The sequence below is a fragment of the Hoplias malabaricus genome, chromosome X1 (assembly GCF_029633855.1).
Source record: "Hoplias malabaricus isolate fHopMal1 chromosome X1, fHopMal1.hap1, whole genome shotgun sequence".
NCBI lineage: Eukaryota > Metazoa > Chordata > Actinopteri > Characiformes > Erythrinidae > Hoplias > Hoplias malabaricus.
The window spans coordinates 15,658,545-15,672,437 of record NC_089818.1 but is presented as its reverse complement, the minus strand read 5'-3'; the positions used below and the strand labels follow the sequence as shown (position 1 = coordinate 15,672,437).

The 13,893-nt window shown below is 39.4% G+C and overlaps 2 protein-coding genes across 2 annotated transcripts; one reads left to right on the top strand and one right to left on the bottom strand.

Moving 5' to 3' along the window:
* The first annotated feature begins 2,106 nt into the window (after window positions 1-2,106).
* On the top strand, window positions 2,107-9,835 carry LOC136675595 (ATP-dependent zinc metalloprotease YME1L1-like). Its single transcript, XM_066652227.1, has 17 exons — window positions 2,107-2,249; window positions 3,430-3,555; window positions 3,828-4,008; window positions 4,212-4,420; window positions 4,605-4,755; window positions 4,843-4,926; window positions 5,260-5,433; window positions 5,676-5,828; window positions 5,932-6,064; window positions 6,146-6,208; window positions 6,331-6,443; window positions 6,578-6,733; window positions 7,152-7,303; window positions 7,516-7,642; window positions 7,833-7,906; window positions 8,060-8,146; window positions 8,261-9,835. The coding sequence occupies exons 1-17, from the start codon at window positions 2,217-2,219 to the stop codon at window positions 8,402-8,404; spliced, it is 2,160 nt and encodes a 719-aa protein (XP_066508324.1). The 5' UTR covers window positions 2,107-2,216; the 3' UTR covers window positions 8,405-9,835.
* A 425-nt stretch (window positions 9,836-10,260) lies between these two features.
* On the bottom strand, window positions 10,261-13,609 carry LOC136675451 (patched domain-containing protein 3-like). The gene is made up of 4 exons (XM_066652004.1): window positions 12,893-13,609; window positions 12,678-12,799; window positions 12,430-12,575; window positions 10,261-11,774 (listed from the first exon to the last, which is right to left on the bottom strand). Exons 1-4 carry the CDS (start codon window positions 13,607-13,609, stop codon window positions 10,261-10,263), a joined length of 2,499 nt encoding a protein of 832 aa, XP_066508101.1.
* Window positions 13,610-13,893: the final 284 nt, after the last annotated feature.

Below are 13,893 nucleotides of genomic sequence, written 5' to 3'. Positions count from 1 at the left end.
GGGCCGGGACTGGGGGTGTGATGTCAAAAGAGTGTTTAAAGAGACCACTTCAGTTTTTGGCCGTGTTCAGGTCGACAGTTAGACTTTTTTTTATCTGCATTTCCGATTAGAACAGGACACGTTTTCAGCAGTTTGACCGACAAACGCTGCCTGAAATCAGACTACTGAAATTCCATCATCCGACTTGCCCTGCGGTATTAACAAAGATCTATGATAAATAATGGCTCCTGACTCTCTCTCTACTGCTCTACATAGGTCATGAAATAATAAGAGTCAGAATCCTCTTACCCCTCAGCAAATAAATTAGTAAATTTACAACATGTGTGAACTTTGTTTTAAAGGCCTGTTTAATCTTGCAAACATGTTTAAAATGCTAGAAGACAAATATATGGCAAATAAGCATCAACACTGTGGATGAGGCTTTAAATCTCCAGTTACCAAAAACATTCTCAAATCGGGGAAATAATTCCAGCAAACATGCAAAACAGTTAAAGGCTAAGCACCACTTAATGGACCTCCATGAATATTTCACATTATTTTAGTTACTGACAGATATAAGTATGAATTAAAATGAAAATAGCAGCTTAATTTGCTTTAAAACTGACAATTTTATTAAATTGACGGAAAAACCCGAGCTCGCTACGGAAATTCTTGAACGCAACCGTGACGTCACTGGTGGACAACAGCTGAACAACGCCGCGGTAAAACACCGTTATGACTGACTGTTATGACAGTATCTAGCTAAATAACCAACATTATTCACGACAATAGCCTAGCATTAAACTCAAATGTAGAGGTACCGTTATTCTTGTAAATGTGATCGAAGTCGAACTCGAATTCATCCGACACTATAAACCTCCGTAACCAACGGTCTTTTAAACCTTATTCCTTGAATTAGTAAGAAATAACATGTTTTCTGACTATCAATAAACACAAGTTAGGAACTCAAATTCCACTGTATTTATTTGTTTGACACTTTCATAGAGCTGGTGCTTATCCTTTAAAAGAATGCTTTAGCCTCCTGTAATGCCTTTTCATGAACAAATGGAAATGTCAATACATGGAACACCTGTGTTTGCATCAGCTGAGGTATGTGTGTAAAATGTGTGTAATATGGATTTTGCAAGTGAATTGTGTCTGGGTGAGTACTTTTATTGTAACAAATACTTCAAACCATTTGTAGAAAATCACAACATCCTAAATGTGAAATTTTAAAACCAGTTAACATAAAACAACACTGAATTACTTACATTTCAATAATTAAATTATCGGGACACTAAGTAGTTTTTTTTTTTGCCTTCAAATTACAGCTTCAAAATGATAGTGACACTCCACTGTCCTGTCCTGTCATTAAGACCCTCACCAAACTCCTCACAGACAGTCATCTGGAGCAGAGCTTGAACCCACAAGGACCCTGGAGTTGTGGGACAGCAACATTACCTGTTGCACCACCATGCTCCCCTGGATGAAATATTGCAATATTTGATATTGCTCTTAATTTTACAATGCTCTTAATGGTCTTACTAACCAATCCTGGCCATATATATCCAAATGGTCATATTGTCATTATTGACATGGTGACCCTGGCTCCTACTACCATCACTGTGAAGTGTGAAAATAAAGTCATCTTCATTTTCAGTTTCTCTTCAGTGAACGTTGATCCCATCTAATGACTTACATCTAAATACCAAAATTCTTTAGGAAATTTTAACAGATGCTCCACATTCTTAGTTAAATGACAGAAACAAGGTGCCACCGTGCCATTCTACCTTCATTCAATATGTGCCAGTCTACGCATATGCAACGTCCCCATCTCTAGTTAAACCCACACCACCACCTGCAGTTTAAAAGCCCCACACTGATGGGATTGGGGCCATAGATTTGTGACGTCAGAAAACCTAGCTGTCTAAATATGTGTTTTAATACTGTCTTTGGAACACTGCAGTTACAAAGCTGAAGTGCTCAGCCACTGCTTATTTTAGTAACGGTATGTCTTCTAGCGAAAGATAAACTATCACACGGACAGGCTGACGGTGCTAACACTGGATTGAAACGGGAGGGATCTCTAAGCCCCGTTAGGCGGCGCTGCTATGGAGCCGTGTCTGTAAAAACACCGCTAACGAGTAGGATTAGCGGCACCGAGGACGTTCATTTACTCTAAAACTGATAAATACTTTATATGTAACTGTGAGGAGACCATTGTAGTTTAAACGGAAATGTATTCTCTTTCGTCCTCTGTACAGCCGCAGGTAAATGTTATCTCTGGTCTCAGTTAACATTAATCTAAGGAAAGACCTCAGGAGACATGCTAACTTTAGCCAACCAGCTGTTTTTGTTTAGGTGACTTGTTTATAATTGGCCCAGCTGATGCTAATGCTAATGCCAGCTTATGTGTAAATACGCCGAGTACGCGGTTTATAATTCGGTTAAATATACTTTTACAGTGGTTTATTACCAAGGGAGACTATTTTTTCTCCCACAAGCGTGAAGCTGTGTTCATATTCGTCTCAATGGAATTTTTCATCGGAATTCCACCTTAAATGGTGCAGCGGTTTCAGTGCACATAAGGTGGAATGGAAACTTCCACCGAGAAGACTGTATTTAGTTATGTAATACTGATGTATCTAAGAGTTATTGCATCCATACTGTAGTGTTTCTGTGACTTAATAACGTGTCAGGTGGCCCTCAGTATTAATATTGACACCTGGGTACATTTTATTAATTTACTGGCCTTGCTGAATCTGTGTATTTTATTTATCTGAATTTTTAATATGTTTATACACTTCTCTCTGTAGAGAAAGATGTCCTTGACATATTACAATAGAAAATTAAAGTCTGGTAACAGTATCAAAGCAAATGTCAGTTCATTTTAAGCAGACCAGACCCTTTGGTCTGAACGTGTTGCTCAAAAATGAATGCTCTGAATCAGAGCAGTCAATTTTATTGTGCAGGGTACATATTCTTACATATCAGTTATTCTAAATTGCTGTTGCTGATGATGTATATAATATATATGTATAGATATATTTTTCTGTAGAACTGCTTCAAGTAGAAGCCATCTGAATTATTTATTTTACGTTTGTGTGTAACATTTGAAACACAATTCTTATTTGTGGAGTTTGCACACTCATATGGCAGGGTTGCCATTTATTACGGTACTGTTCCATGTCTGGGCGGCATGGTGGGGCAGCAGGTAGTGTTGCAGTCACACAGCTCCTGGGATCTGGAGGCTGTGTCACCCTGTGAAGGACTGGCACACCTCTAGGGTGTGATCTCTCCTTGCGCCCAGTGATTCCGGGTAGGCTCCGGACCCACCGCAACGTTGATAAGCAGTTACAGACAATGAATGAATGTTATTTTTATTACTGTACTGTTGCCTTTCCCCAAAATTGTGAAAAAATGACCATGATTGTAATTCTCTGTTTGCAGGTAACAGTTCCACTGAGTCATCTCATCAATGCCCTGCATTCTCTGAAGGGTTCAGTGAGCTGCAGTAGTTCAGTGAAGCCTCAGCACAGAGAAACAGCCTCAGAAAAAGATCTACACATCACAGAGGTAATACATCTCAAGCTTTGTCCAGTTTAATTGGACACACTGGATGACCACTAGGTAGTTTTAATAAAATATGACCAAAATGGACTTCAATTATTTATTTCTCTAAAGTAGTGAAGTCTTAGTGTAATAGGAGCATTAGTCTGTTTTTAAAGCTCCTCGTAGGTGAAGTGCTGCCTTTAAAATAGTTAATTTGAAAGTTCAGTTGCCTTTAATGAAAATTAAAATGTAGGTACAAGTTTACTGTAATTCTTCCCCTGTTTGTATATTTGTAGCCATCCTGGACTCTCCGGGATCTTGGATTGACAGATCTGGGAGTGGGTCAGCTGCATGAGCTGGTGGACAGTTTGTTGCCTTATGTAAACCATAAGGTGTCATCATTGCCTTCTAGAGCAAGATTACACCCCTGGAAGAACTCCTACCTTTCCACACACTCCTTTTTCCACAACAAATATGGTAAGGATCTTTAACTTTGCAACAATGCAATTCTTTTTATTTGGGAACAGGTCAGACCTCAACTTAGTGTCTTTTTTACACTTCAAGATTACTTATAACATTATACACACAGTATACAGATTGTGTTCACTAAACAAATTTAAGATTACAATCAATTTATGAAGCTTGGGTTAATTAAAAGCTTCCTTTTCTCTACTCCTAAGGTTTTTCAGTTGCTAAGACAGGTGGTATCTCACCTGTTATGTGCAGACAGAACCCCTCCCCTCTTCAGGCAGTATGTTCAGATCTAAAGATCTGGCCAATGCGGGTCCAAACCCGAGGATTTAAAACTTTGAAATCCAAAACAAGGCGCCTCCAAGGGGGATTTGATCGCACAGTGGACACTGATACATTCACTCCATCTTTTATGAAGGTATGTTTGACCTTATTGTTTCTTAGGTCAGCTCCTGTTAAAGCAAATGTCTTAATTTATTATAATTTTCCATGGTATAATACATTTTGACAATCCAAACTTTCATCAGTATGTACAGATGTGCTTTGAATTTTAATACCACCTTTTATACAGATTTTTAGAATTTCAGTTATTTCTTTTATAGGGATTCCTTACACGAGACAAAGGGCAAGATGTTGAGACTTTAGACCGTCTTTTAAAGAACAAAAACATTCCTGATGGCCATCATGATGCTTTCAAGACTGGTTTTGCAGAGGGCTTTTTGAAAGCTCAAGCTCTTACCCAGAAAACACAAGGTGACATGTTGAGTCAGACTCTGCTAAAAGGTTTTGCTGTACTTAGGATTATTAGCTAAATTGTGACTTTTTGTTACATTTCTATAGAATCGTTAAGAAGGACACGGCTGATTTTGTTGGTTCTCCTGCTTGTGGGATTGTATGGACTGTCCAAAACACCTTTTTTATCGGGTAAAGGCTTCTGTTCTGGGCTTCCTTCTCTCTGTGTCTTTGCTGTCTATTCAAGTTTTTTATACTGTGTAAGGTGCTAGATGTTAGTGTTGATGCACACGTATATTATTTATTAATACGTTGAGCATAGTATACTTTCCTTTATTATATCCATGGCTGATTTTTAACTTCACATTTCCCTGTATCATTCAGAAACAAAACATACCACCCCTTCCAAAAAAAAAAACAGTGCCTAACAGTTGTTTGTGTGAATGTGTGAGAGTTAGGAGGGTGTGAGAACATGAATGGCGTGTGCCTTTGGTGTGTGAACTGTAATCTAACCGTTCTGGACAGTGCGATTCCGAACCACATCAGGCCTGGATTCGGCAGTGGACCCCGTACATATGAAAAATGTCACCTTCGAGCATGTGAAAGGTGTGGATGAGGCCAAGCATGAGCTGCAGGAAGTTGTGGAGTTCCTAAGGAACCCACAGAAGTTCACAGTACTGGGAGGCAAGCTGCCCAAAGGTAACTGTACAGCTTTAGGTAACTTACAGCACTCTTTGAGAAAACACTGTAGCAAGTAAACTAGATTATTATATTTTTATTTATTCATTTTATTAGCCAATGATATTTTTGTGGGTTTCATTTTGTACAGGGCCCATAATATCCTAGTTACACCACTGTGTGATCCATGTGAACACAAACTGCAACGTTAGGAATTTTTCTAGCATTTTATACCTACTTGTTAAAGACATGTTTCCTCTCAGGGATATTGCTGGTGGGGCCTCCAGGCACAGGGAAGACTCTATTAGCTCGGGCTGTGGCCGGGGAGGCTGATGTGCCTTTCTACTACGCCTCTGGATCAGAGTTTGATGAGATGTTTGTTGGGGTTGGCGCTAGCCGTATTAGGAACCTTTTCCGTAAGTACCTTAGGTCTCCTTAGAACTTTTGTGAATGTGTTGTCCAAAATTTGGGACGCAAGAACATATTGTGGTTTATGGTGGTCTCCACTTCTTCCACTAGGGGAGGCTAAAGGTAATGCTCCTTGTGTGATCTTCATTGATGAGCTGGACAGTGTGGGAGGGAAAAGGATTGAGTCACCAATGCACCCTTATTCCCGGCAGACCATCAACCAGCTTCTGGCTGAAATGGATGGGTGAGTTTTGAACTTAGATTTACACCAGAGTTATGTCAATGAACTGTATTTGGTCCAATATCTTTCACTTGACCTCTGCAGGTTTAAACCAAATGAAGGTGTCATCATTATCGGTGCTACAAACTTCCCTGAAGCTTTGGATAAGTAAGTAGTTTACCTCAATGGATCTCTTTAGTTCCTTCATAAAGGCACCCAACTCTGTCAAGTTATTTGTGTTTACAAAGCCTTTAGTAAGTAGTTTTAGTCAGTCTTTATCTATCTTACAGTGCTCTGATCCGGCCGGGGAGGTTTGACATGCAGGTCACTGTACCCCGACCCGATGTGAAGGGACGTACGGAGATCCTCAAATGGTACCTCAAAAAAATCAAAGTTGATCCAGGTAAATGTCTTAAAATACAGCGAGCATCACTTTTACTCAAACCCTGTAATAAGATGTCTACAACTTGTTTAATACCAAATTTTCAGTATGCCATTCTTTGACAATGTTATTTGATTGCTTCCCACTCTCTGCAGCTGTCGAGGCTGAGATCATTGCCAGAGGAACTGTGGGCTTCTCTGGAGCTGAGCTAGAAAACCTGGTGAACCAGTCCGCCCTGAAGGCTGCTGTGGATGGCAAGGATATGGTCACCATGAAGGAACTGGAGTTTGCCAAGGACAAGATACTAATGGGTTAGAATCTCTTCTCCAAAGATTTTCTGACCAATATTAAGGCTGTGACTGAAATAGATTACTTTTATGAATTCATTTCCACATTAAAAGTTTTTTTTAAGCCAATATTTGGCATACAGTTAAAAATTGCAGTGCTCATGATTTTAAAATTGCACTCTTTAATATAGAGGACAGTGGTTATTCCACAAAACAGGATTTATCTGATATTTTTAGCCAGAAATCAGATTTAGACCACTTCCAAACCCATTATAATGACACACACCCAACTGCAAAAATCAATGTGTCAGTGTTGGAAATAGAGGTTTGTGTCTGTGTTTGTTTAGGCCTCACAGTGTCTCTGTGACACATACCATCCAGCCTTTTGAGCTGAATCTAAGTGTTTTCAATGTATCTCTGTATCTCTCTGTGTCTTAAACAGGCCCGGAACGTCGGAGTGCTGAGATAGATAAAAAGAACAAAGTGATCACAGCCTACCACGAGTCAGGCCATGCCATCATTGCGTACTACACCAAAGATGCCATGCCCATTAACAAGGCAACCATTATGCCAAGAGGACCCACTCTGGGGCATGTGAGTTACTCTCCTTACTATTTGCATAATTAATAAATCACTGATAGGTCGATTGTAAACAGAACAAAACCTTGTTTTTGTAGCTTACGTTTGAAAACACTAGCTGTCTTATACAGTGTTTCAGTATTTGGTAATGTATGGTGCCAAAGAAATGCTTCAGGATTACTTCAGGAATAGAAGTCATTAACTTCACTTACTTTAACAACCTTCAGGTGTCTATGTTGCCAGAGAATGACCGCTGGAGTGAGACCAGAGCTCAGCTGCTGGCACAGATGGATGTCAGCATGGGTGGCCGAGTGGCAGAAGAGCTCATCTTTGGAAATGAGAATATTACCACAGGTGAGTTTACCATACTGTCTATATCATGGAGTCTAAATGTGTTTCTGAGGTGCAATTAATTCAGTAAAAGTTTGAGTGGTACTAAAGTTATTTAACAAAGAAAGGTAATTTTTTGAGGATATGTGACTTATGCAGTTCTTGTTTTGTTTTTTTCAATATATATTTTCTTCATCTTTGATGTAATTTTCAGGCGCATCAAGTGATTTTGACAGTGCTACTAAAATAGCCAAAATGATGGTGACAAGGTTCGGCATGAGTGAAAAGGTTTGTGTTAACTGCAATCTTTTAAAAACAAAGGGAAATCATTATATATATGTGTGTGTGTGTGTATATGTGCATGTGTTCAAGGCAAAATGGGATACATGGACAGGTACTCTGCAAATACATTTATTTGTGTATTGCTTTTCTGTTGTTCAGCTGGGTGTCATGACCTACACTGATGTCGCCAAGCAAAGTCCAGAGACACAAGCAGCCATTGAGCAGGAAGTCAGGGCAATTTTGAAAGTAAGCATTTCACAGTCCCAAAACTGTTTTTTTTAATTCAGGAGAGTATTGTTTTTGTTATATGTTTGTTTAAAAAAAAATAAGACCTTCTTCTGCATTTTTTTTTTCCCTCAGGATTCATATGAGCGGGCTAGATCGCTCCTGAAGTCTCGCGCTAAAGAACACAAAAATCTAGCTGAGGCTTTGCTCAGGTACGAGACTCTGGACGCCAAAGAGATCCAGATGGTCTTGGAGGGGAAGACATTAGCCGGTAGATGAGGTGCTTGCAGAGTATAAAACGTATGAATGTACACATGCAATAAGACTATCTTGGTGAGCTTCCGCTCCAGAACATATCTATGTTTAAACCTCATCTATTTTCTGAGCCACCACTCAAGCTTTTTACATGAGTGCAAAGCACTAATCACATTCTTTTTTTCTTCAGTTCATACTTTCTGTACCGGTCATACCCCACACACAAAGAATTGGGGCTGTTTCTGAATAGCTCTTATTTGTTTACTACACTAATATTGTCCACAATCACAGAAGAAGGGAAAATATATTCAGGCAAAATGCACAAACCTAAACAGTCTTTGGTTAGACCCTTTATTCTCACTTCCTGTTAGCCACAGCTGTCTGAGGTTTGTTGAGTAGGTCTCTCATGGTGGCCTTCAGAAATTTGTAAGGGAATGTACAGTGTATCACTGAGGGACTTAAGATTGTCTCAAGGCACTTTGGTAAGTGAATGCTTACAAATTCGTATTTTAGGACATGTACTGTTTCAATTTTCCTGCTTGTGAAATATTTCTGCTTTGAGCCACTTCCTAGTTCTTCAAACTTGACACCTGTCTTTCTGCATCGATTTCTCAGAACTCTAAGGGCATCTGAGTAGATAGTTTTACAGATTCTGTCTTTATGGTTAATTGATTTGACCAAAGTTGTTCATAAACTACAAGCTAAGAGATACAGTGTACAGTACAGAGTTTAACATGGTAACTCACTTAGTTTAAGATTGCTTTGGTTCTGAGAAGCAGAAAGGAAAACAGCTCTCAAAGTTGAGTTTCCTACACAATTCTTAAAAAAAAACTTAAAGCAAGCCTCCTGAAATAAAAAGATGCTGTAGCAAATAGACACTAAACTAAAACAAATCAATATGTCATACATGTTCAGGGATGTTTCCTGATGCAAAAATAATGGTTTGGATATAGTTCTGTACATATTCGTCATAAAAAAACAAAAACCAAAACAAAAAAGCATTTGTCAGTTTAAAGCAGAATGCACAACAGTGCCCTTGATATATATAGTTGTATATATGCTGTATTATGAAATAACTGGGAGCACACCTATTTAAAAGCCATACACAAACATAAAAGTGTGGTTGTCATGAGCGTTTCGGGCTGTCTATTGCTGCATTATTCAATTACACTATATTCTTGAAGATTAATAGAGCTCTTGTTTGATTGACCTGTGTTTTCTGCTGTTATTTATGTAGGTCTACTTTTGCTTTGACTCCACCATTATACATGTCTTCCTTAAGTTTAGACGTGTGTGTGTGTACATATATATATACATATGAACAATATTATTTGGAAACATTTTATCTTTTTATATAGATGTATAGAAAAATGTAAGCCTGTTTGAGTTTTGATTTGAATTGCGCTTGTGTGGGGTTATTGGAGGATGGGTTGCTGAAATTAATAAAAACATATAAGAAGCTATCCTCTGGTTGTCTTTATTGATGACTGAAATCAACCAATAATACATACTCCTCACCATTGAAAATATTAATTAATTAATTAACTCTTCCATCTTCTGTAACTGCTTTATCCTGATCAGGATACAACCTGAAATCATTGGGTTCAAGGCAGGAACACTTCCAGCACAGGACACCAGTCCATCACATGGCATTAGTCTAAATAATGATATTTTCAGAATTCCACATTGATTTGTGTATATTAATATGTATATTAAAAGGAAGCATAAAACATAATATCAAGCATTTATTCAAACTTTTTATTAAGAAACAAATGGATACAAACACAAGCCTTAACCAACATTACCTCAGTTACAATAAAAGATAGCATTGGCTGTAATTTAAGCAACTTGATGGATATTACAAAGTACAGATTCTTACATCACTTGCTGCAGGTTTTAGTAAATGTTAAAAACACTGGGATAAATACGATACCATGAAGGAGTCCAAACAAAATAACCAGAAACATGATGGTGAAAAATGTTCTGAAGATGTAACTCACTGATGCGGAGAGCACTACCACTCCTAGAACAGTGGACAGTGCTCCTTGCAGAATGGGATAGCCCAGGTGTGACAAAGCATCCGCTACTTTCTCGTTTGTGTTGGGCTTAGTGCTAGACACAAAAGTGTAGGAGATGTGTGCAGAAAAGTCCACAGAAAATCCTATGCTAATGAATAGATTAATCATGGAGATGGAATCCAAGTTGATACCAAACAATGCCATGAAACCTGTTACTCCCACGATGACAGAGGCAATGGCAAACGTGACCCACAAAGCACAGACAGGGTTTGGGATTAGCATGAGGGACATGATCAACATTACCACCGTAGCAGCACTAACAGTCTGGACAGTGTTAGTAGCAATCACAGCATACTGGTCGTAGTATATAAATGCTGGATGATAGACCACTAAAGGTGTCTGGCAGCCCTGGGCAGTTTTTCTCACTGATTCCAGCATTGTTTTCTCAGATGGAAGATTGGATGTCTGGAGGAAAATACGGGATGCAACTATGGTGTCATTCGTAATGCTAACATCCTGTCTGAGAAATGGGTGTTGCTGGAGAAAAAGTTTCAGATTTGACTTAAACTCAAATCCTGAGCTAATATTGATAGCCTTTTCTCTGGCGTAATGCTCAAATGAATGAAGCCAAGAGGTTGACAAATTGCTCACAAAAGTAAGCATTTCAAATTCCTTAATGCAAGACTCAAGCTGAGCTCGTTCAGCGTTCTCCCAATAAGGAAACGTACCATTCACAGCTAGCATTACATTAGGACCGAAGTGATCAAAATATTCCTTTTCATCCTCGTAGTACTTAACTATGTAGGATTGGTCAACTGCTAGATTCTTGAGATCAATACCTTCTTTAATATTAGTGCATCCATAGACACTGCCGGAAATGTATATAATGTAAAAAATGATCACCAAAGCTTTAGCCCAAACTGTGGTCAAACATGGTGCATAGTGCTTCCTGAAGAACTTCTGCATCACGTGTTCTTCCTCGGTTCCAGTTTCACGGTTGTAAACTCCTCCCAAGCAGCATGAAACATAGACTTTGGAAGCTCCAGGTGGACAGTCCTCAGGAACCTTCAAACACGTCAGCCAATGGCGATTCCCTTCTTCCCTTTTACCGTTCAGGGCCAAACAGGCCCCAAAAAAGGTGATGTTATAGAGGTAGCAAAACAAGATGGCAGTGCCAGCGTAGAGACAGAAAGTCTGTACCGATCGGAAGGGGGTGTTGTAACTAAGGTAAAAGGCCAGAACATCCGTCAGAGTGGTGATTGTGATGGAAATGGCTGCTTCTCTGTAGGTGGCGGCCATTCTGTCTTCTACACTGTCGAGGACGTTGGTCTGCTGCCAGCATGAGATCATGATGAACATGTCGTCAATGCCAATCCCTGAAAGACATGTATTGTAGTGTTTATGTTCCTGCATGATTTCAACAGCCAATTTGAATCTCTAATAATGTCCTGAAGGGCCCAGTCAATAATCATTCATTTTCCACTTAGTGCAGATGAGGAGAATATACCAAAACACAGAGTGTTGAAAGTTGTTTTCTTTAGTTTTGCATAGGATCTATGAGGCTAATGTAGCTAATAATTTGTATGACTTATATTCTGCCAACTTTCAGAATAATTCATCATATTTGCTTCAAAGTAATCTCAGACTCACAGTTATTAATATTTCTGAGCAATGCTTTAGGCATAAGACGCTGCCCGTGCAGAGTGTGCAGGAGATATTGCGTAATTTTCAGGAATATGGCTCTATATACCTATTTTGTTATTTATTTTATTTGACAGGGACAATACAGATACATGCAGAACATTGTTATAGAAAATGTAGCACATGTAATGTGTATAGGGCATCTAAAGCTAATTTGTTCTGGAGTTCTACAATGGTGCTAACAGGATAAAGTCTGTGTTAATGATATCGGTGTTTGTGTCCACACATACAGTTCCTCTGTGTAAACTCCAGAACATTTCTGGGTTACAATGCATGTGTGAAAGGGGATATAGGAAATGAGGTGTATTTGATTTAATTGCCATAACTTACCAAGTATCAGGAACGGCGACGATGCTACAGTTATGACAAAAGGAACATTTATGAGTAAGAGGAACCCAAAGCTAGAAAGCACTGCTAACCCAGTTGAGATAACTCCAAGGAAGGCCACCCACACTTTATTCCTCACGTTGTCAAACCTACAGTGAAAAAGAATGAGCCATTGTTAGTATACATTTGTTTATTTTTATGTTCATTTACAGGCTAAAATTCATTTGAATTGTTTGAAATGTGTCACAAACCTTACACATGACAGGACTGAGAACAGAATGGCGATAAAGTAGGTGATGGCAAAAAGATAGGTGACCGATTTGGTGCTTTTCTCAAATTCCTGCTGCCTTGACTTGGATGTAAAATAGGAAACCTGGAAGACACACCAGAATTAGAGTGTGTCTTTTACTCTTGGTAGCTACTATTCCCCACGGATAATAATAATAATGGGATCAACTGTACATACCTCTGTGACTGAAGTTGTAACATTGCTCAACAAGTGAACAAATTCATTCAGCCAAGCATCTACCAGGGTATCGTTGTCTTCTTGGAGGTAGTAGAACAGTCTCACTGCCTTAGCACTCTGGATCACTTCAGTGCTGTCAACTTCCACTTGGCCAAGGAGATGCTCCAGGGAAACTCGACCCATTCTGAAATGCTGATATATTGGAAACGTTAAGTTGACCACACTGATGTTATTGGCATTGTAGTCCAAGATTTCCAGGAGGACGTTGAGGTGGCAGCGCCAGCTCACTTTGGCACAAATATCTTTGTATGAAAATATGTCTTTTCCGTGTCCAATGGTTATTCCAGTCACTCTGGCATCTATCCACAGAATTTCTTCAAGAGCAGCAACACTGAGGGCATTCGTCTGGCTGGTGAAGATCAGAGAGCCATAAACTCCATCTGTGTTTAGTCTTAGACTGGAGAACGCTTCTTTATTGTGCGGAAAAAAGGTTTTGTAGAATTGTTTCTCCGTCTTTGCGCGTCCATCAATGGGTGTGAACTGCTGCACTATGTCATTGGATTTTCTATCTTCAAGAAAGCAGAAGCCCCATCCGAGAGATCCAGCCAAAGCAAGAGGAACAACAACAAACCACCATGGATGGACTCCAATAAACTTCCCGACTTTTTCCAAGCACAATCTAAGCAGCTTTTCCAAACAATCTGTGGTGCACACCATGGCTGCAGGCCCTTCTTATGTTTCCTGCTGAGCTTTAGAGAATTTGTGAGGACCAGACTTTCTGACTGACCATTAAGTATAAGTTCATTTGAATAGCTGCTTGTGTCCTCATTATGTGCAAGCATCCTGAAAATAGCCTCCCCTCTGCCACCCAGGCCTCTACCAATATGCTTGGTGTCTCTCAGCTCTAGGTCCCATTCTCCAGCCCCTTACTGAGGTCCAATAAAACTGGAGATGGAGGAAGGAGAACAAAGATCTTGGTGTTTTTGAACTCCTGGTCAACA

Coding starts and splice junctions, on each gene's coding strand:
- LOC136675595 (XM_066652227.1), top strand. CDS start 2,217: ATGTATTCTCTTTCGTCCTCTGTACAGCCGCAG. Junction 4,009..4,211: donor CTTTTTCCACAACAAATATG/GTAAGGATCTTT, acceptor TCTACTCCTAAG/GTTTTTCAGTTGCTAAGACA. Junction 4,756..4,842: donor TCTTACCCAGAAAACACAAG/GTGACATGTTGA, acceptor ACATTTCTATAG/AATCGTTAAGAAGGACACGG.
- LOC136675451 (XM_066652004.1), bottom strand. CDS start 13,609: ATGGTGTGCACCACAGATTGTTTGGAAAAGCTGCTTAGATTGTGCTTG. Junction 12,800..12,892: donor TTACAACTTCAGTCACAGAG/GTATGTACAGTT, acceptor TGTGTCTTCCAG/GTTTCCTATTTTACATCCAA. Junction 11,775..12,429: donor GTCGCCGTTCCTGATACTTG/GTAAGTTATGGC, acceptor CATGTCTTTCAG/GGATTGGCATTGACGACATG.